The sequence below is a fragment of the Lytechinus pictus genome, chromosome 2 (genome assembly GCF_037042905.1).
Source record: "Lytechinus pictus isolate F3 Inbred chromosome 2, Lp3.0, whole genome shotgun sequence".
NCBI classification, from domain to species: Eukaryota; Metazoa; Echinodermata; class Echinoidea; order Temnopleuroida; family Toxopneustidae; genus Lytechinus; species Lytechinus pictus.
The window spans coordinates 53097946-53119159 of record NC_087246.1 but is presented as its reverse complement, the minus strand read 5'-3'; the positions used below and the strand labels follow the sequence as shown (position 1 = coordinate 53119159).

The window sequence follows — 21214 nt, the reverse complement described above, 5'->3', positions numbered from 1 at the left end:
CAAGTTTCATGAATCAGATCCATAAACTTTCAAAGTTATGATGGTAATTTAACAAATACCCCCAACTTGGCCAAAGTTCGTTGACCTTAAATGACCTTTGACCTTGATCATGTGACCCGAAACTCGCATAGGATGTTCAGTAATACTTGATTACTCTTATGTCCAGGTTTCATGTATCAGACCCATAAATAAACCTTCAAAGTTACGATGGTAATTCAACAGATACCCCCAACATGGCCAAAGTTAATTGACCTTTGACCTTGTCATGTGACCTGAAACTCGCACAGGATGTTCAATGATACTTGATTACTCTTTTGTCCAAGTTTCATGAATCAGATCCATAAACTTTCATAGTTATGATGGTAATTTAACAAATACCTCCAACTAAGCCAGAGTTCGTTGACCTTAAATTACTTTTGACCTTGATCATGTGACCTGAAACTCGCACAGGATGTTCAGTGATACTTGATTACTCTTATGTCCAAGTTTCATGAATCAGATCCATAAAATTTCAAAGTTATGATGGTAATTCAACAGATACCCCCAACTTGCATGGCCAAAGTTCATTGACCCTAAATGACCTTTGACCTTGGTCATGTGACTTGAAACAAAGGCAGGGTGTTCAGTAATACCTGATTAACCTTATGTCCAAGTTTCATGAACTAGGTCCATATACTTTCTAAGTTATGATGACATTTCAAAAACTTAACCTTAGGTTAAGATTTTGATGTTGATCCCCGAACATTCATTGACCCTAAATTACCTTTGACCTTGGTCATGTGACCCGAAACTCAGGCAGAATGTTCAGTAATACTTCATTAATATTATGGCCAAGTTTCATGAACTAGGTCCATATACTTTCTAAGTTATGATGTCATTTTAAAAACTTAACCTTCTGTTAAGATTTAGTGTTGACGCCGCCGTCGGAAAAGCGGCGCCTATAGTCTCACCATGGACCTATTACGTAATAGGTCCATGGTCTCACTCTGCTCAGCAGGTGAGAAAAAAACTGCTGGCACATCGACGATACTATTTAAGGGGCTGCTGTATAGTCATCCCACGTTTTTGCCGATTTTTATTAGAAAATGTTGAGCCACCACTGAGGTAAAAGACGTTTATGCTATAGAGCAAAGTCACTTTATTTATTTTTTTCTATCAGCTACATATAAAAAATGTTAGCACATCGACGCCTTCCCTCTTGAGGGGCTCTAAATTAACAGATTTTCCCATAAATTGACAAAATACGGAAAAGGGGTGACTTTGATAGTAATAGTATAATGGTATGTTACAGGTCCAATGGCTACATTTCATTTTGCTCTTGAACTCTGAGATCGAGCAGGCAGTAAATGTCACATTTTGGAGTACAACGTCACTTGACTAGCACTTTGATATTGATTGCAGTAATCAAACTCAAAGTGAGATCGATATTAGTCTGTGATCAATATCACATTTTCCGTAGTACGAAAATCTATCGCAGGTTCTCTAAGTTTTGTGTAACTCAAAACTTTCTGCGCGGATGCATGCACAGTGGACAGCTGCTCGATGGATAGAGCGTATGAAACATGTACATGCAAAGAGTACACAACGGATGGCAAGATTTTATACGTTTTACATCCTCTTTGCATCCATAAGTGCAGTGCGACTGGCCTTTATATTAGCATGTACATGGATTGTAATCACTTATGGAACTTTTTGAGACGTGATTTTTTTTAAATTCAGATACCATTCAACAATTCTTTCTTCAAATTGTATTTACTCTATTATTGATGAGTAGCACCGTAGCACCAGACGAAAGTAAAAAGTCTCTTAAAAGCTTTTATAATGATAGGTCTATTATTAACTATACATTTTTTATCAAGTTGTGATGAAGCATTGATAATTCTCATTTTTGCTTCTCTGAGGGGCGATTCCACACTAGAACTTCAAAAATATCATAAATTTCAACATGCTTTCAATAAGTCATAAGTAGTGTAATATTTTACAATGATACCTAAATTTTATTAAAATTATGAGTTTTAACCAAAAGTGAAGTCAGATATAGTTTTTTTTGGGGGGGGGAACAATGGAATTTTAAATTTTCAATAATTTTGCTAACTAAATAGCCAAATACAAAGACTGCCTGAAACAATTATTGGCAAAGCAGGAGAAGATTGAAAATATTGCAGGTCAATGGAATAATGTATCATTGATGGTTCCAAATAATATCTACAACATTTTCATGATCCATAATAGGGGCAGCCCTGATTTTTCCGAACCTATTTTTGGCAATGTCCCTTACGACACATGAAAATGCAAGTTTTTCCTACAAATGTATTTTTTGATGATGCAATTTCACAATATCAGTTTCTCTTTCTTTGACCCATGGTTGATCGATTTATCCCATAAGGATCTAATCACTGCCCTTCATTTTTCAATAATTGTCCTATTAAAAGTTGTCCCGTACGACACACAATATATAATGCATTTAATTGCAGAATTTGGATTCAGAAACTATAAATAGTAGGCCTATTTTAATTCAAGTAATTGATTTGACATAAAGTGAACTGAAAAAATACTTTTTAATCTCCATAGAACATGAAATAGGTGATTCTAACTATTTTAATTGATTTCATGTACATGTAGGTGTATTCTTTTGTGAATCCCTTCAGCTAAACTGGTGATTTTCACTGGTCAGAGCAGGTTAATTTCTTTGTCGCTGAGCATGAAAAGAAAACCTTTATAATTGATTCACCCTAGCCTAGAAGATGACTTCCTCTCCATGCTAATGTGGAATTATTATAAGATGTAAAAAAAAAAATTACATATCAATCAACTATTTGGATTTCCATTGATGATCACTAATTTTTTTATATTGAAACTCCTTACTTTTTTCAAGTTGTAAACAAAATCTGGAAAATAAGACAAACCATGTTGTTCAAAAAAATTCTGGAAAATAAGACAAACCATATGGTTTCATGAAATGCAGAAAGGTTTGAAAAAGTAAAACCGCATTTCTTTAGAAAAAAAATATTTTGTGGAATTACAAATGAGAGTTGTGACATATATCATGTATATAGATACATTTTATATGAAAAGTTATAACATTTTAGCCCCATAATTAACACAAACAGTTTCATTCATTCATTGTTTAAATAGTGTATTGGAAATCATCAGTTAATTAACTAAAATATAACTTCACACAAAACCTCAAGTTTTTCAGCTCGTAAAAATGCTGTGAACCCTTGCACATTTCCCATCATGAAAAAAATATGATAACATATTGCTCCCGATTGTATATATTGAGGTTACTTAATTATATTGTCCTGAATGACTACTTAATAAAAGACTTTTCAATAAAAGGGAAGAATTTAGGGGCAATGCTCCCCTTCTGATTGATAAAAAGTTCATTGTTTTATTCAGACTGCCCAGTACGACACAGAAGTGTCCTGTACGACACATTATTTTGTTTATGATATATTGACAGAAATATTCAGCTAATAGCGGTTTCTAACATAATGAATGTCTTTAGTTTGATAGGATAATCATTATCATCAGCCAAATAAAGTGATTGAAGAAGTCAAAGAGACATAAAGTAAGAAAGTTTGGCTTCAATTTAGAGATGTCCCGTAATACGACACATTTTGAGTGTCCCGTACGCCACAATGTTCTCGAAAATTGTAATTTGCTTTATTTATTCATGAATGTTTATTTTGCTTTCTTTCATAGATGTTTGTTCTTGGGTAATTGAATATCAATTTGAGTTCAGTTTCTATGAAAATTATCTGTCCAACTCACAGACTTTAGAGTACAAACTTGAGGTTTCGAAAAAAGCCACCTTTTCTGCGTCCGTACGACACATTACTATTTTAAATCTGTATTATATAGGATGTGAATTCAAGTCACGTTAAGTCATGGTTTTTCTAACACTCTGGTAGTACTTGATGATCACCTTTAGTTACTGGAATATTTTTAGTTTTTCTTGTCAAAAAACTGTCAATGTTCTCTAAATGTCCCGTACGACACGTATGGAATCACCCTGCAATGCATGCTGTATATTGCCCAATGGCCAATGCCTATTAATACACATTGCAACCTGTCAAGTAATTCTACAGGATTTTTATAAAGTTATACAAAATTAACAAAAATGAAAAATACAATGCATGGTATTGTCATTCTGCTTTTTAATCATCAGTCTTGCTCAAAGTCTATGCAAAATTTTTAATATGTACAAAGAAAAACAGGCAATACAATTATAAAATCTTTCTTCACATAGACTTATATCTATAATATTGAAGCACTTTTTAACAGGAATCGTATTTGTCCATGCTGAAAATGGTGGGGGGGGGGGTAGATTGAGCAGGATTCCAACAGAATGAGACAGTTAGGTCAGACTCAATCCTGATCGAGTAATCTCCATTATTCTATGTGATCAATGATTTATGAAAACAGTTTTGTTTAGAGCACATATTTTCTATGCAGGAGTAGATCTACCCCTCAAACTGGGATCTAATTGACCTACAAATGGGTAAGAAGAACTTAGAACCTGAGACTAAATAGAGGTTTCTCAATTTATCCCTTGGGTTCTGAATAGGACTTTAGGCAGGTTCATAAATCTCTCCATTATAATTATCTGAAGACTGGGAAATGTTTCATGAAGCAAATAATCAGATATTGACACTGACTAGTAATTTTGTTTCTAGCCAATTTTGAGGTAAGGATTTCAGTAACAAATAATAGTTCATAAGTGAATGTCACTGCCGATTATCAAAGATACTACAAGGGGAAGATCAGACACTTCAGCGATTTTTTTTTAACGCTCAAGTAATGCTCATGGGGTAGGGCGCTCACTAGAGTTAAGTAAATCTTAACACATCGACACGCGACCACTGATCTGTATACTATATAGATATTATTCAGATCAGTGCACCACCTGGGTATGAAACATGGGAAAATGAAGGGAATTTTGTAGAGGGCTCAAGGGAGGCACATGGCAATAATTCCACATTTTATTACCCAGAAATCTCTGAAATATATTCATCCTTGATTTAAGGAAAAAAAATGAATAAAAAAAAATCCTAAAATGTAGAAATTGTCTATTCCTTCACCCCTTCACCATTTCTCTCATATGTTTTGTACACAACCATATCACGATACGCAAAGGTAAAAAAACGTTGTTACTTACTCAACGCTGTAGGGCGTTCCTCCCGAGCATTTCATTGCACGGTCTATGTACTGTACGATCTTGCTATTATGTACCGGTAATTGTTTCATGAAATGTTCCCCTATTTTCAAATTGGTTTGACTCTTGTATATAAATAGCCTTAAATACATTAGTAAACTAATGATTACCCTTATATAGCCGTATGAATATAAAGCTTATTTTATCAATTATAAAGTTTTGACATATTACTCCTCAAGTTTGGAGATAATCGGAAAGAATATGGACAGTAATTATCAAATTGTATACAGGTGGGCATATTAAGGCTTTTCTGTGTGGGTTTTGATATGCTGTTTAAGAGCACCATTCTGAGCAAAGCCTTTCCTACAGTGAGCACATTCATATGGTTTTTCTCCAGTGTGGGTGCGAACATGTCGTTTAAGACCAGCCTTCTGAGAAAACCCTTTCTTACAATACATGCATTCATACGGCTTCTCTCCTTTGCAGATTAAAAGATGGCGGCTTAGACTGCGTTTGTGAGCATATACTTTGCCACAGTCTGGACATTCATTTTGCTTTTCTCCTGTGTGGATCAGGAGATGGCACTTGAGTTCTCTATACAGACGGAATCGTTTCTTACAATGGCAGCATTCATATGGCCTTTCTCCTGTGTGCTGTGGGAGATGACGGTTAAGGCTTCCTTTTTCACCAAATTCCTTCTCACAGTGTGGACATTTATATGGTTTCTCTCCTGTGTGGGTTCGCATATGGCATTTCAGGGAACCCTTTTGAGAAAATTTTTTCTCACAATATGAACATTCAAACGGCTTATCTCCTGTGTGGGTTAGGATATGGCGTAGCAGTTCAGAATTCTTCCCAAATCCTTTCTTACAATAGCCACATTCAAATGGATTTTCTCCGGTGTGGGTTCGGATATGACGTTGGAGGTCTGAATTCTTAGAAAATCCTTTCTTACAATAGCCGCATACAAATGGATTTTCTGTGTGGGTTAGGATATGACGTTGGAGTTCAGAATTCTTAGTAAATCCTTTCTTACAATAGCCGCATACAAATGGATTTTCTCCTGTGTGCGCTATAAAATGGCGGTTCAGAGCATCCTCACTCGAAAACCCCTTGATACAAATTGAACATTTATATGGTTCTTCTCCAGTGTGAGATAGGAGATGGGGTTTAAGGTCACCCTTTTGACAAAATCTTTTCTTACAATAGATGCATTCATGTGGCTTTAGTCCTGTGAAAGCAATGAGATGGTGTTTTAGAGAATCCTTACAAAACTGTTTTTCGCAAACCGAACAAACGTATGGTTTTCCTTCTTCAGAGTCATAGCAGAGATGAGCATTAAGATTACTCTTTGTTGAAAATTTCTTTTTACATTGTAAACACTCATATCGTTTCTCTCCTGAGTGGGTAAGAATATGGCGGTTTGAATCGCACTTGTTGGAATATTTTTCATCACAACGGAAGCATTCACACTCCTTTCGTCCTATGTGTATATCACGGTGAGGAACACTGGGTCGAAATATCTCGCTGGAATTTGTACAGTGACTCAGCTTTTCTACAGAACATACGCCGAGATTGGATACAGCTCCACTTCTGATTGAGGCATGGTGTCCTACCAATGCTTGTCCATTGTCAATGATATCTGATGGTGACATAAGGGGAAAAATAACCATGGTCACAGTAAGAAAATTTCTTACAAATTGTAATTGCCCGGGTAAAGCAAATCATATCTTTTATAAGAATGTTTTGTTGTTTAATTGGTTCATATTGCGTCATACCACATACAGTGGATTGTATCTTAGCATTTAAAAATGACTATATTACACTCGCCAGCTTGCAGGTAGAGCAACAGGGAAGAAATTACAACACAGAGGCTCAGGGCGATTTCGCCCCCCCCCCATATTAAAATGCTCAAACAAGCCCTGCATGGGAAATACAAAAGAGCCCCTGAATTACCCATTCACTACAAGTTCATAAGCTCATCCAATGTTGCAGATTTCGGCAGTAGGTTGTAAAAGTACCCCCCAAAATAAAATATTAATTTTTTGCCTGTACAGCACATACACATGTGGTATACTTCATGTGCCAGCACTATAAATGATGGAATCTTTAATGTTGTGCAAAGCATTATGTGGCATGGTATACGCAGGTGGATGTTTGGGGGAATGGACATGATACGTGCAATGACGCTCAAACAGTATCAAGGTAGGATCCTTGGGGAGCTCACTGGGTCACCTGGGTGGTAGGATAAAGGTAACTTGTATGCACGTGTTTGTGCATTTAGCCTATAGTTACCCCCTCCCCCCCCCCCAAAAAAAAAAAAAAAAAAAAAAAAAAAAAATAGAAAAAAAAAAAAACTCTTTGCTCGACAAGCCACTTGAATTTGGGCCCCGTCTTACAAAGAGTTGCGATTGATCCGATCAATCGCAACTATAGTTGGCCAGCAACATCAACAAATGTTAGGCATGTTTGTTCAAAATATTTTCTAGCTTTGATGTATATTCATGCATTCATTGTTTTCTTGAAAATTCACTGTGCTTCTCTTTGTTTACAAAGGACATTGTGCAAATTTCCTATATAAAAAATTATGACACTAATGGATTTCCATAGAGTTACGTTTGATTGGATCAATCGTAACTTTGTAAGACGGGGCCCAGATCTTCTTGCACATCATTCATTTGGTCCTTAATGCACACACAAAGCATTATTTGTATTATATGCCATGTTGACATCAATATTTCAATTTGGAGACTCCAACTGACCACGTTGACTGTATTTGACTCGCCTTCAATAACTAAGGCATGACAGAGAGCATTGTGGAGCATCTTGGCCCAGTGGATTAGTCCCCGGACTTTGAAACAGAGGTTCAAATCCCAGCCATGGCGTAGTTTCCTTCAGCAAGGAATTCATCAACAGTGTGCTGCACTCGACCCAGGTGAGGTAAATGGGTACCGGCAGGAAGTAATTCCTCACAAAGCTGTGTGCACCTGAAGAAGTAGCCTAGCTTAGCCAGGTAATAATAATAGCAGGACCCGCTGGGAGAATAGTTTTCGGAACTGAAGAGGCTACCCTGGTTAACTATACCGTTATTATTATTATAGGATTTGCTCAGAAACTCATGTTTGAAATGCATCCACTCTCATTTTGAGTGAAAAATCATAAACAAAGAAAGACGAAAAGGAAATGCTAATGAGCCATCAAACAGAGTCCTCATGGAAACGAAACCTGGAACCAGTATGTTTGACCTTACCAACTGAGCACTACAAACAGTATTTATGCTACATGTACTTTGAGAAATAATTTCAAATGGCCGACTAGTTGTTCAGGAATAGAAGTTAAATGCAACTGAAAAATGTTACCCCCCCAAAAAAAAAATCTTCTTTCGGAAAACTTTGAAAGAGTCTTCTCTCCAGAGACATTTTCCTGACAAATTTGACCTCACACGATAGAGCTTATCCTGCTCTTATTTTCATCTGGCATGGCATAATTACTGAATACAGTGCGTATAAAAAACGGGACAGTTTAGAAAACATTTGTTTCAAATTATGATGTTTATATTTTGATGTTAATAGATGCTCTGATGTCTTATCTTTCTAATGCTTTAAAAAAAAATAGTTTCGTTCATGCTTGAGAAAACACAAGACGTTTTTGTGAGGGGTTCAAAAAAGACATTTTTGTGAGGGGTTCAAAAAAAGGCTTGCGCCAAATGCCAGAAAATAAGAAAATATTAATTATCAGACTTCTTGAAGGTTTTTATTCAGTTTGCTCTCATTTCTCTATTTCTACATCAATTATGTTCATACTTGGTAAATATTATCATGGGATAAGTTTACATGTACATATCTGTCAATGAGGATGATGAGATTGAATGTTGTTTAGGGGTCAAAAGGTCAAATGATACATGGTCATGTCCATCCTTTTTTGAAGTTTTTATTCAACTTGATCTGATTTCTTTATTTCTACATCAATCATGTTCATACTTGGCACATATGATTCTTGGGTAATACTTCATGTATATATTCATGAGGATGATGGGGTCAAAGGTCGTCTAGGGGTCAAAAGATTATATTGCATATTTTAATTATCGCGAAATCAGGCGAGACTTATGGTTTGCAAACTACCTTGTTTCATTTAAATATCTTATCTTTTAGCATTGAATATTCTTTCATAAGAAAAAAAATTGTCAACCTAAGCAAGGAGATATATTCATTATTAATGGAAGAGCTTGTAATTTATTCATATCCTTTTATTATGTACAACAAAGGTTATGGTGCATTTGACAGACAAGAATTCTATTGTCAAGGGGTCATTGATTCCTTGAAAAAGTCAAATTGTGTGCTAGACAGGACAATATTAATTCTAACAGAAGGATTCATGTCTTTCAAAGGCACCAAACCTTTGCAGCCCATAATAAAAGGATTTGATCAAATTACAAGCTATCCCATTAATAATACGAATCCCCTTACTTGGGTTGACAATTTTTTGTTTTTACTTATGTAAAAACATTCAATGCTAAAAGATACCATATAAAAAAAAAAAAAACAATAAACAAATTTAAGTAAATGAATAGATTTATAAATGGATTTTGACAGCATAATTCGAAAATTATGGCAGAGATAATGAAAAGATTAAAAGGAAGTTTGCTGATTAGCAAGAAGTCAGTATTTTCTCATTTTCTGCTGTTTGGCGCAAGCCTTTTTTTAACCCCTCACAAGTGTTCCGTGTTCGCTCAAGCATGAACGAAACTGATATTTTTTAATGGCATTTGAAAGATAAGACTTCAGATCATCTATGAACAACAAAATATAGACACCAAAAAACAAAATTTTGATAGACTTTTCAAAACTGTCTCGTGTTTTTTGATACGCACTGTATACTTGAATAGGATATTTTTTTAAAATATTGTAGATAAGACTAGGAAAAATAAATGTCAAGTAAGCATAAAAATAGTATACACTTTTGATCATAATTCCTTCAAAAAACATCATAATGTCATCTTTTCTTTTATCTGAATTTACTCTTCAATATTGAACTGGAGGTTTTCTAGAGGTCAAGGAGAAAACATGCATAAACACATCAGGCTTTTAGGAAATTAAAATGGATTACAATATCGAACTGTTAATACAAAAACACAAACAGTATTAGAGAAAATAGCATAATCAACTCTTTTGTTTAAAATTTGTTACATAAAGAGGAAAAATATTTATGAAAATAAAGGACAATTTACAATTTGGTGATAGATGAGTTATATGGACTTACTTTTGTATAAACTTTTGAATCCAACTGGAGTTCCCATAGGCTAACATGGAAATTCTTTCTAGACTGTGTTGGTAAGGTGTATTTCAAATCATGAATATTCATAACACTTTAACCTGGAAAACTTAAGTTAAAAGTCAAGTCCATCCCATAAAAATGTAGATTTGAATAAATAGAGAAAAATCATGCTAGCATAACGCTGAAAATTTCATCAAAATCGGATGTAAAATAAGAAAGTTATGACATTTTAAAGTTTCGCTTATTTTCACAAAAAAGTGATATGCACAACTCAGTGACATGCAAATGAGACAGTCGATGATGTCCCTCACTCACTATTTTTTTTGTTTCTTATTGTTTGAATTACACAATATTTCATTTTTTACAGATTTGAAAATAAGGACCAACTTGACAGTTGAACCATATAATATTAAACAATGCTAATTCCACTTGTTCAGGGAGGAATTAATCTTTGTTTCACTTGACAATGGGAAGAAATTAGAATATTTCATATTTCACATAATAAAATACAAAAGAAATAGTGAGTGGATGACATCATCAGTCTCCTCATTCGCATACAGACCAGGATGTGCATATAGCTATTTTGTGAAACTAAGCGAAATTTTAAAATGTCATAACTTTCTTATAAAATTTTACATCCGATTTTGATGAAATTTTCAGTGTTATGTTTGTTGGATTTTCGTCTTTTATTCAAGTAGACTTTTTGTTGGGGTGGACTTGTCCTTTAAATTCTCTATCACTGTGTGATAATCCCTACAGCTCCAGCATGGAAACAATGGCAACAGTCAATGGTTTTAAAGGGGATTTATTCTCTAATATTACACCATGAACAAATCACAGAGCCAGCACAATTTAGATATCATCTTTTAGGAAATCAATTTTCACATCCTGAACATTCATTGTCCTTGCCCCAGAGTGTCTTAAGAGATGGCGATTTAAATGATGTTTCTGAATAAATCCTTTGTTACAGTAAGAACATTCATAAGGTTTTTCCTCAGAGTGGGTGAGAACATGGCGGTCTAGATGTTTTTTCTGGGTGAATCCTTTTACACAGTAAGAACATTTATATGGCCTCTCTCCTGTGTGGGATAGAAGATGACACTTTAGTTTATCTTTCTGAGAAAATCCTTTGCCACAGTCTGAACAATTAAATGGTTTTTCTTTGGAGTGGGTGAGAACATGGCGGTTTAAATTGCCTTTATGAGAAAACTCTTTCCCACAATCTAAACATTTAAAGCGATTTTCTCCAGTGTGAGTCATGATATGGGATTCAAGATCAGCACACTGAGCAAAGCTTTCCCGACAATAGCGGCATGCATACGGCTTTCCTTGATTGTGAATCAGCAGATGGCGCTTAAGATGCTGCTTCTTAGAAAATGCTTTCCCGCAATAGCTACATTGATACTGCATTTCACTAGTGTGAGTCAGGAGATGAAGATTATAACGCTTTTTGTAAGAATATTGTTTTTTACAGAATGAACATTCATATGGTCTTTCCCGAGAGCTGTGGGTTAAGAGATGGCGATTGAGAGAATCCTCCATAAGGAATCCCTTCTTGCACACTGTACACTCATATGGTTTCTTTCCAGTGTGGTTGATGAGATGACGATTCAGATCGCGTTTATTAGCATACCCTTTGCCGCATTCTAAACATTTGTGTGGCTTTTCTCCGGTGTGCGTTCGAATATGGCGCTTGAGGTCACCCTTCTGTGAAAATCGTTTCTTACAATAAAGGCATTCATACGGCTTTTCTCCTGTGTGGGTCAAGAGATGGCGTTTAAGATCACAGCTCTGAGGAAATCTCTTGTTACAGTAGCAGCACTCAAAAGGCTTTTCTCCAGTGTGGAATAGGAGGTGACGTTTTAGAGAGCCTTTCGCTGAAAATTCTCTCTTACATCGGTCACATTTAAATGGCTTTTCTTCTGTGTGTGATGTTATAATATCAGGGTTGGAAAGATTAACCTCGCATAAACTTTCACTGAAACGAGAACATTGACTCTGCCTTTCACCAAAATGTATGCCTAGATTGGATATAGCTCCACTTCTGTTTGAAGCACTACATGTATGTCCTACTGATCCATGTCCATTGTCAATGATATCTGATGGTGGCATAAGAGAGAGAAATAACCAAAGAATCTTTTGGTAATTAATGCTGAAATGTCAGTCACCTATTAAGTGAGCATGCATGTCAGCTTGAGTCATACCAATCTAACTGTAATTTCTCATCCAAAATTACAATCATTGCTTATACTTATAAAGTGATAACCAATCAACTATGAGCATGCAAAAGGTACATCATGTCAAGACTCAAGAACAATGGACGGATGATCAACCAGAAAACACACAAATCCATAAGGCTAATGACTCAACCTTGCTGCTATTAAGGTAAAGGGAAAGTGGCAGAAATTACAGAGGTTGGATAGTGAGCATCTGAGCAATCCTGTCAAGAGGCTGTGTACATGATTTTTATATGTCCTTATTTAAACTATAGTTTTGGTACATATGTTTTAGTTAAAATCATAGTAAACAGTACAGTGGAAAAAAAAGACACAAATGGTGTAAATCTGTATAGTTTTCATTTACAAGATACACGTATACAGAACAGAAACAGGCGAAATTGATTATAATCGTCTACATTCACATGCAAACTAAACGAGAAATGTCTTCTCAAAAAGCATTGAACAAATCCCACTTTGCATGCCAAAAAGGTGGGCATGAGATTGCAACAGAAAAGGTGAAAAGTAAATGTTAGATTACATTGCCCTTCCATAAATGGCATATGCACATGTGTATCACACATTCCAAATGCCTGGCTTCATTGAATCTCCATCCATGTTACAGTCAAAAGTATGTGTACTTCACACAAAAGTTTTCAAAACTCATGTCATTTCTGTACAGATCTCTCAATTTTTTTCATCCTTTTCTCATTATAATTCTCATGTGAGACTGCAATAATTAATATTACTGCAACAATTAATATGTACATACATAGAAGACTATCCATGTGTACATCACAAATTGCAAGCTATTAATTTACAATCTTCATGCGCACATAGAGCCAAAGGAGTGTTAGTGTTACACCAGACAACTATAAGTCTTCCAGAAGCTGCATATGGAATCTTCTGGAGTTGGCAAATTCTTCTTGATAGTCTATATGTGATATCTTCACTTTGCGACTTTGTGAACTGGGTTGAGGTAATCAGAATCTGAGCTTCAGTTTGAATTCTATTAATTAAATCAAGATTAAAAAACCATGGCAATAATGACAGAAATAGATCATAGCATACAGATCAAGTATTCTGATCACCCAGGCTAATAATTTGTACTGTCACTCCATACCCAAAGTTGGCATGCGAGCTGATAAAATGTGACATTTACAGATGCTTGAGTCAATGTACACACAAGAGTGGCAAGAATGACATGATAAAATGTCATCAATCATATGTGACCTGCCACCCATAAACCAACAATTAGCTGCCCCCAAAAAAAATAAAAAGAATTTTTAGATTTTTATTATTTAGCTTGAATAAGCAAATCGTAAGCTTTATGTACAACTTGGCAAAACAGATCAATAAAAACCCACGCAAGTTCTTAACTGAAGAGAACAGTTACCATTTCAAGTATCGGTAGCTAATTTTCTAATTTTCACTTTTTGGAGACCAAATTATTGCTTCAGCTATTTATAGAGAACCTTTCCAGGGGGCCGTTTCATAAAGCTGTTCGTAAGTTAAGAGTGACTTTGAGAACGACTGGTGATCCTTTCTTGGGAACTAAATCAATGCCAATGGAAATTTAGTGTGTATCACTTATCACAAGAAAGGATCACCAGTCATTTGTAAAGTCTCTCTTAACTTAGGAACAGCTTTATGAAACACCCACCCGGGGCCCGTAACACAAAACTTAGCAATGATCGTAGGACATTTTTCTACGATTGATTCCATTGACTAAAGTGTACAATCAATCATGAAATTCAAGCGTACGATCAATCGCTAACCTTTGTGTTTACGGTACCCAGGTGACTTATTGTAGGTTTTGGGATGGCTAGTCACATTGTCTTAATGTAAATTAATAATTACCTTCTGATGTAAAATGTTTAGATTCTGCTTCATCTCCATCAGAACCTGACTCAGGACTATGGGCTGTGCTTCCCACTCCACCTCTATCTGAACCCGACTCGAAACTGTCATCATGGCTTTCCCCTGAAATAAATGAAAATTCTCTGGTAAGGCACACTATCCTTCACCTGCATTTTCTGAAGGCAATTTACAGATTCACTCACTGGATCAGTCATACCGCAAACCAAATAACCAAATCTTATGATTTTAAGTAGATAACACTTCCAATTGCTTTTTGAGGGGATGTTATTATGCACTTTGTTGAAATAAACTCCTACTTCCAAATTTACCTCATATAAAAATGTTGTACAATAGTGTTTGGTTTTATCAAAGTAAAATGATATGTGATCTGAGTGATTTTATTTCACAATCTGAGGAGCATGTAATCAAACAAAGAGTGAGTGATTTTGAACTACTAAATCCTTGTATTCGATCGACCGATTGTTCAGAGCAAATTCATCAGTAACAAGTGGAACGCCTCTGGCAGTCTCGCCTGCATTACGCAATTTAATATAGCAGCAGTGCTAATTTTGAAAACTACTATAAAATAATCATTCATATAATGACATAATACCACGTTCATTGACCATAAGTGACATTTGAACGGAGACTTAAGACTGTCAACTACACCCATGTCCACATTTCATTCACTCTATCCATAAACTTTCAAAGTTATGATGGCACTTAAACAATTACCCCAACATGGCCTAAGTTTATTGACCTTAACTGACCTTTGACTTGGTTTTGTGACCTGAAACTCACAGGGGATGTTCAGTGATGCTTGATTACTCTTATATCCCAAGTTTTATGAACTAGATCCATAAACTTTCAGAGTTAGGATGGTAATTTAACAAATACCCCCAACTTGGCCAAAGTTCATTGACCCTAAATGACCTTTGACCTTGGTCATGTGACCTGAAACTCAGGCAGGATGTACACTAATACTTGATTAACCTTATGTCCAAGTTTCATGGACTAGATCCATAAATTTTCAAAGTTATGATAGTAATTCAACAAATACCCCCAACTTGACCAAAGTTCATTGACCCTAAATGACCTTTGACCTTGGTCACGTGACCTGAAACTCGAGCAGGATGTTCACTAATACTTGATTAACCTTATGCCCAAGTTTCATGAACTAGGTCCATATACTTTCTAAGTTATGATGTCATTTCAAAAACTTAACCTTCGGTTAAGATTTTGAAAATAATTTTCCCAACATGGTCTAAGTTCATTGACCCTAAATGACCTTTGACCTTGGTCATGTGACCTGAAACTAAGGCAGGATGTTCAGTAATACTTGATTAACCTTATGTCCAAGTTTCATGAACTAGGTTCATATACTTTTTAAGTTATGATGTCATTTCAAAAACTTAACCTTAGGTTAAGATTTGATGTTGACGCCGCCGCCGTCGCCATCGGAAAAGCGGCGCCTATAGTCTCGCTCTGCTATGCAGGCGAGACAAAAATCACTTTTTTATTCATGAAATACTCGCCTGAATGAAAGTCAAGGTCAGAATCATTTCACAGTGAAATAATCAAACAAAATCCTTATTTTAAAGAATGAATGCAAACAAACACTGTAAAATAGGTTTTTCAATGACTGTTGATGAACATCAAAGACTACTAAAATGTTTTTAAAGCAGTCTCGCAGTGTAGTTGAATTGTAAATCAACAATACTTACACCCTTCTTGATTTGTTGACAAGACGCCATCTTCCTCTTCTTCCCTGTCTTCTTCAGGTTCTTTCTTGATGGTGTACCCAGAAACAATATGTTTGGTCTCATCTTCATTCCCCTCGGTGTCCAACAAGGTCTCTTCTCTTTCTTCCTTGATGAAAATATTGATGGGAACTGATGGTATCATTTCCATGACTGAACAGGAATTGGGAGTACTGTTCTCAGCTTCTCGACTGATGCAATCCTACGTCATTATCTTAGCTCCTATCTCTGGTTCCAGTACATGTAATCTCTGCTCATTCTTTACAGTGCATATGATATGAAACATCACATCTTCTCAATACAAGATATAATTCCATGTCGCCCTTCTTTTTAGTATGGCCTTCTCTGCAGGACTCGAGATTTGACACAAAGATCCTCTTCAGAGTTCCCTTTGCTTGATGACTTCGGGATCCATAATACCCCTCCTACCTGTAATTGGGTAGAAGTTAATTCTACAAATGTTTAAGAATAAAAGTAAACTGTACGCAACTATTTCTCTTTTGAATAGATCATTGATATCGTAAGTCACACATGATAAAAATATTACTTAACGATTTGTCATAAATAATGAAGTTATAAATTGAATTTAGAATTTTAGCAATAGGCCTGCCTATCTTGTCCTCAAAGAAAGGAAAAGTTTTACCTCTGTCTCGTTTGTTCTCGGTATCGATCGGCCATTTTGTTTTCAATTTTGACAGAAGGAGAACGAACGAGACACTAGACTATAAAGACTGTATAGACAGAACTTTTCCTTTTTTGAGGGTCCAGTTTGTGCCTCGATGTCAGGATTTCTGTGTCACGATAGACCTTCAATGGCTTCATCCATATAATCAAGGTAAGTGCATAATTTATTTTCCCCTTTTTATTTTGAGTGCTATTGCGACCCCAATCTACCCCATTTTGGAGAGTATATGTCTGCCTCGTATTACATGGACGACTCCTGGGGTGGTATTTTGAGATCCATTTTATCTCAGATAAAAAAAATATTTTATCTCTGTTAAAATCACTGAGATAAAATACCCTTAAAATCTCTCCGAATTGGTATTCTGAGAACAATTTTATCTTCATTTTATCGCTGTAAGACACACCTATTTTTTAATCAATATCCAATTAGAAACGCGCTTTTATAGCCCTCTCATATCACTCAACCAATGGAAATCTATTCCGCTAGGAGATGTGGCGAAGGAGTGAGATTGCGTCAATTTATTGACTTCAATACGCTTGCTCTATACGCTTGCGCGTCTTTGCGGGGATTTCTTTTTAACAAATATCGCATCTTTTCAAGCATCATTTAGTCAAGAAAAGTCGTATGAAATGCTTCCTGATTGTACAGGAATAACGTTAAGGTGTTGTTCTCAATGAATATATTTTTTTCCTTAATTTTCATGCCAACATTTGGAGTTAATTCACCTAGAAATATTGACGAAATCAACGTCGCGGAGATAAGATAGCCCCTACCCTCTTTTAAGTTTATTTTATTTTTTCTTCAAAGTAACTTGGGCGCAAGCACATCACCCGCGAATGCGATGGCCAGATACGCGATGGGTACATGTATGTCAAAGTCGTTATTATAAACGTCTACTTCATGTGAGTAAATTTACTGCAAACTGCATGACCTATGGAGAAGTCGGCAAACACAGTATCAAGAAACTAATTGAGTGCGGAATGTTAAACTTTTGGATTAAAATAATCGTGAGCAAAACATCAAAATTGTCCCATACTGTTTACGATATTCTGAAAATAATGTTTGATCTGAATATATATCAAAACCCATGGCTAGTAAAAATAAAAAATACATTGGATAAATTAGGCTTATCCTACCTTTGGTTTGATAATCAGCCAATAAATCCACGGTGGTTCAAAGCAACAATTACGGTAAAACACGATTAGACGATATATATTCTCAAAATTGGCATGCTGAAATGTTTTCTAATTCACTGTGCTTAAACTATCGCATTTTCAAAGAAAATTGCAGTTGTGAATTATCTCTTCTAAAATTGCCTTACAAATACAGAATTACTTTAACAAGATTCCAGTGTGCAAACCAGTCTGCCAATAGCATCTGGTAGATTTGCAAATATTGAGCGATCACAGAGAATATGCACTATGTAATACAACAAAGCTGGGTGATGAATTTCATTATTTGTTCGAGTGCCCTGCATTTCTTAAAGCAGGAAAGAAATAAATTGATGGTTCCTATACAAGCCGTCCAAATGCATTAAAAATGTTTAAGCTTTTCAATTCCAAAATGTCGACATTAATAAATTTATCAAAATTTTGCAGCATTATTTTATAATGGATAAGTTTAATAAATAAATAAATAAAATATTTATGTTAACATTTTCTTTTTGAAAACACATGAATGTATATATGTAAATAAACATAAGGTAAAGGCAAGGCTCCACAGGGCAAAAAAAAGTGTGAGAAAATTCCTTCCCTAAATTTGCCAAAATGTTGGAAAAATTCACATTTCATATTAATGAAATGTCTTTCCAAAGTATTTACTTTCTCAAGAGTTGTTTTAGAAGTCATTTATAAACAAGAAAGAAAGTAACTGTCTGTTTATTTTTGGCTAGAAAAGACACAGCTTCGAAAGAAACCAAGTAACAACATACATACAAATGCACATGTGGGACTGTGATGTACTCAGATGTGTTTTTATGTGTATTATTTTCATTTGGAAATCGGTCTTTTTGAGTCAAAAGAGAGGTCATGATTCCTCTTTTTAATGCTTGCAAATAATCAGGATACACCAGATTTTAGCAAAAAGGTCTGTAGAAGGGCATTTCATTGGTGTAAAATGTGACTTTGACTTGGATTTTCACAGTTCTGTGGAAGATTTCTTAGTGGCAACATTTCGTATTGCAGCTCCCTGAGTCTGAATAGGCTGCTAACGCACAACTGCTTCAAGCATGTAAAGCTCACGCCAGCCGGCCGGCGCGGCCGGCTGGATAAAAGCTACTTAATGCTATAGCGGTAGGCCAACTTTGTGTGTGTGTTTGTGTGTAGATCAACAAAAAGGGCGCATGACGAACTGGCTTGCAATTTGAACTGTAGAAAGTTGATAAATGCGTGCAAAATGGGGAGAAAAATTGCGCTATTCTGAAAATTATTGGTTGCCCGAATCGGGCCACCAAAACTTAATATTTTTCAATAATGGTTGCCCGAGGTGAATTTCTGGTGGCCCTGGGCCACCGGGCCACCGCTAATGTCGAGCCTTGGTAAAGGGAAAATAAGTCTTAATTCTCTCTAATTTAATTTTTTTTTTTTTAATCAATTTCTATGCCAAAGTCCAATATATATTAGAATTATATATTCACTCTTTATTCACATATCGGTGCCTTTGCATTGCAGTTCCAACTTTTTCAATCCTATAACACGCATACATTTGTCTATTTATCTATCTATAATAATCTACCGTTATTTATATCATTTATTATCATTGTTGTTAGAAATATTGTTTCTTTTAACATTGTTATTGTTATTACCATCATTTATCTTTTTGCTCTTTTCTTTTTTCTCTTCCCCTTTTGTTTTTCCTTCTTTCTTTCCTTTCTTTTCTTCTTTTTCTTTTTTGTCTCTCCCCCTTCTCTCACCAATCGATTTAGAGACACATTCCTTTCACTGACCATTACGTCTCTAAAGTACTTTCATGTACTAATTTTTTCCATTACTCTTTAAATATGTGATTGTATATATTTGTAAATACTTTTTCTTCTTCTTCTTCTGGAAACAGTACAGTCCACCGTCTGGTGTATTGTCGTACTGGTGAAGTGCAGCGTGCAAGTGTATGTACATTATTCGATAAAAAATTGCTTACAGCGTGCAAGTAAAAACAAAAACAAAACTTTGTAAATATAATTGAAATGATATTGAATATGTTATGTTCTATATGATAGTGTCCCCAATACCCGAATTAGGGTAACATGGGTAAATAAAATTAAAATCCTTGTCATCATCATCAAACTTTGATGATGATGACAAGGATTTTGCGTGACAATGACAATGACATGATGTCTTTGATTCAAAGACATCATGTCATTGTCATTGTCACGCAGCCACTGCTCTGTTGCGTATCATTACATTATTTAATTATAGATACGCAAGATAAAATTTTAAATTTTATCTGAGAGATAAAATGTCATCTCAGAATACCAATTTCATTTTAAGAGATAAAATAAAATATTTTAAAGATAAAATGACCTCAGAATACCGCCCCTGGGCTCCGGCCCGCGAAGCGTGCCGGAGCTCCCCGAGTCTGAGAGACGAGACTGAGTTAGCTAAGCTCAGCCTCAGCGACGGGCCGTACGGTACCGGTATTCCGTGGTACGGCACCGGTACCGTTCCGCGCCGCTTTACTTTATATTTCACGAAAATAACTAGGATATTTTACGGCCAAACTGTTAGTTTATGACTTCAATGTGACATAATTTTATGGAGAAAAAACTCACCATTCAAACCGTACATAGACCCAGATTCCTCCAGGAAGAATTAAGATACCGGACTGTCCGGTAGGGGCCTACTCGTTTTTTTTTTTTATTGCACTGATCAATCATCTCGGCTATAGTGTGTAGCGGCAGATTTGGTTCGGCGGCGCGGATACTGTATCCGTCGGCGATTCTGGATAGCTAACACAAAAACATTGACAAAATATCATAAAAATGTTTGGTCAAACATCATGAAAATGTTTTAGGGAAATGTTAAAATCATGTGAAAATGTATGGTGTTCTCATTGCTATAAAACGTTTTCATAACGTTAAGCTGCAACACAATTTCCAGGATTTTCGTCAGGGGGGGGGGGGGCAAAAAGGTCTTTCAAGCTCGTCAGGGGGGCATGCATGCATGGGTGGTGGCTTTGCATGGGTGGTGGCTCGTCAGGGGGGGGGGGGGGCAGACTGCCCCTCTGCCCCCCCCCCCCCCGTAGGTACGCTAGTGCTGCAACATTA

At 35.8% G+C, this 21214-nt stretch overlaps 1 protein-coding gene across 4 annotated transcripts; it reads right to left on the bottom strand.

Moving 5' to 3' along the window:
- Positions 1-4145: 4145 nt before the first annotated feature.
- Positions 4146-20860, bottom strand: LOC129277767 (gastrula zinc finger protein XlCGF57.1-like). Of its 4 annotated transcripts, none has more exons than XM_064095143.1 (4): positions 20720-20860; positions 16233-16697; positions 14509-14631; positions 4146-6800 (listed from the first exon to the last, which is right to left on the bottom strand). In XM_064095143.1, the coding sequence occupies exons 2-4, from the start codon at positions 16417-16419 to the stop codon at positions 5458-5460; spliced, it is 1653 nt and encodes a 550-aa protein (XP_063951213.1). In that variant the 5' UTR covers positions 16420-16697; positions 20720-20860; the 3' UTR covers positions 4146-5457. The 4 variants fall into 4 exon arrangements, with proteins under 4 accessions (XP_063951213.1, XP_063951214.1, XP_063951215.1 ...); XM_064095144.1 differs by having other exon boundaries at positions 16233-16720; positions 20720-20833; XM_064095145.1 differs by lacking the exon at positions 4146-6800 and adding an exon at positions 11222-12531 and having other exon boundaries at positions 20720-20838.
- Positions 20861-21214: the final 354 nt, after the last annotated feature.

Bases quoted from the DNA above. Each gene is read 5' to 3' on its own strand.
- LOC129277767 (XM_064095143.1), bottom strand. From the start codon at position 16,419: ATGGAAATGATACCATCAGTTCCCATCAATATTTTCATCAAGGAAGAA. The intron at 14,632-16,232 runs GTAAGTATTGTT...CATTTATTTCAG, and splicing joins GTCAACAAATCAAGAAGGGT to GGGAAAGCCATGATGACAGT. The intron at 6,801-14,508 runs GTAATTATTAAT...TGTCACCATCAG, and splicing joins TAAACATTTTACATCAGAAG to ATATCATTGACAATGGACAA.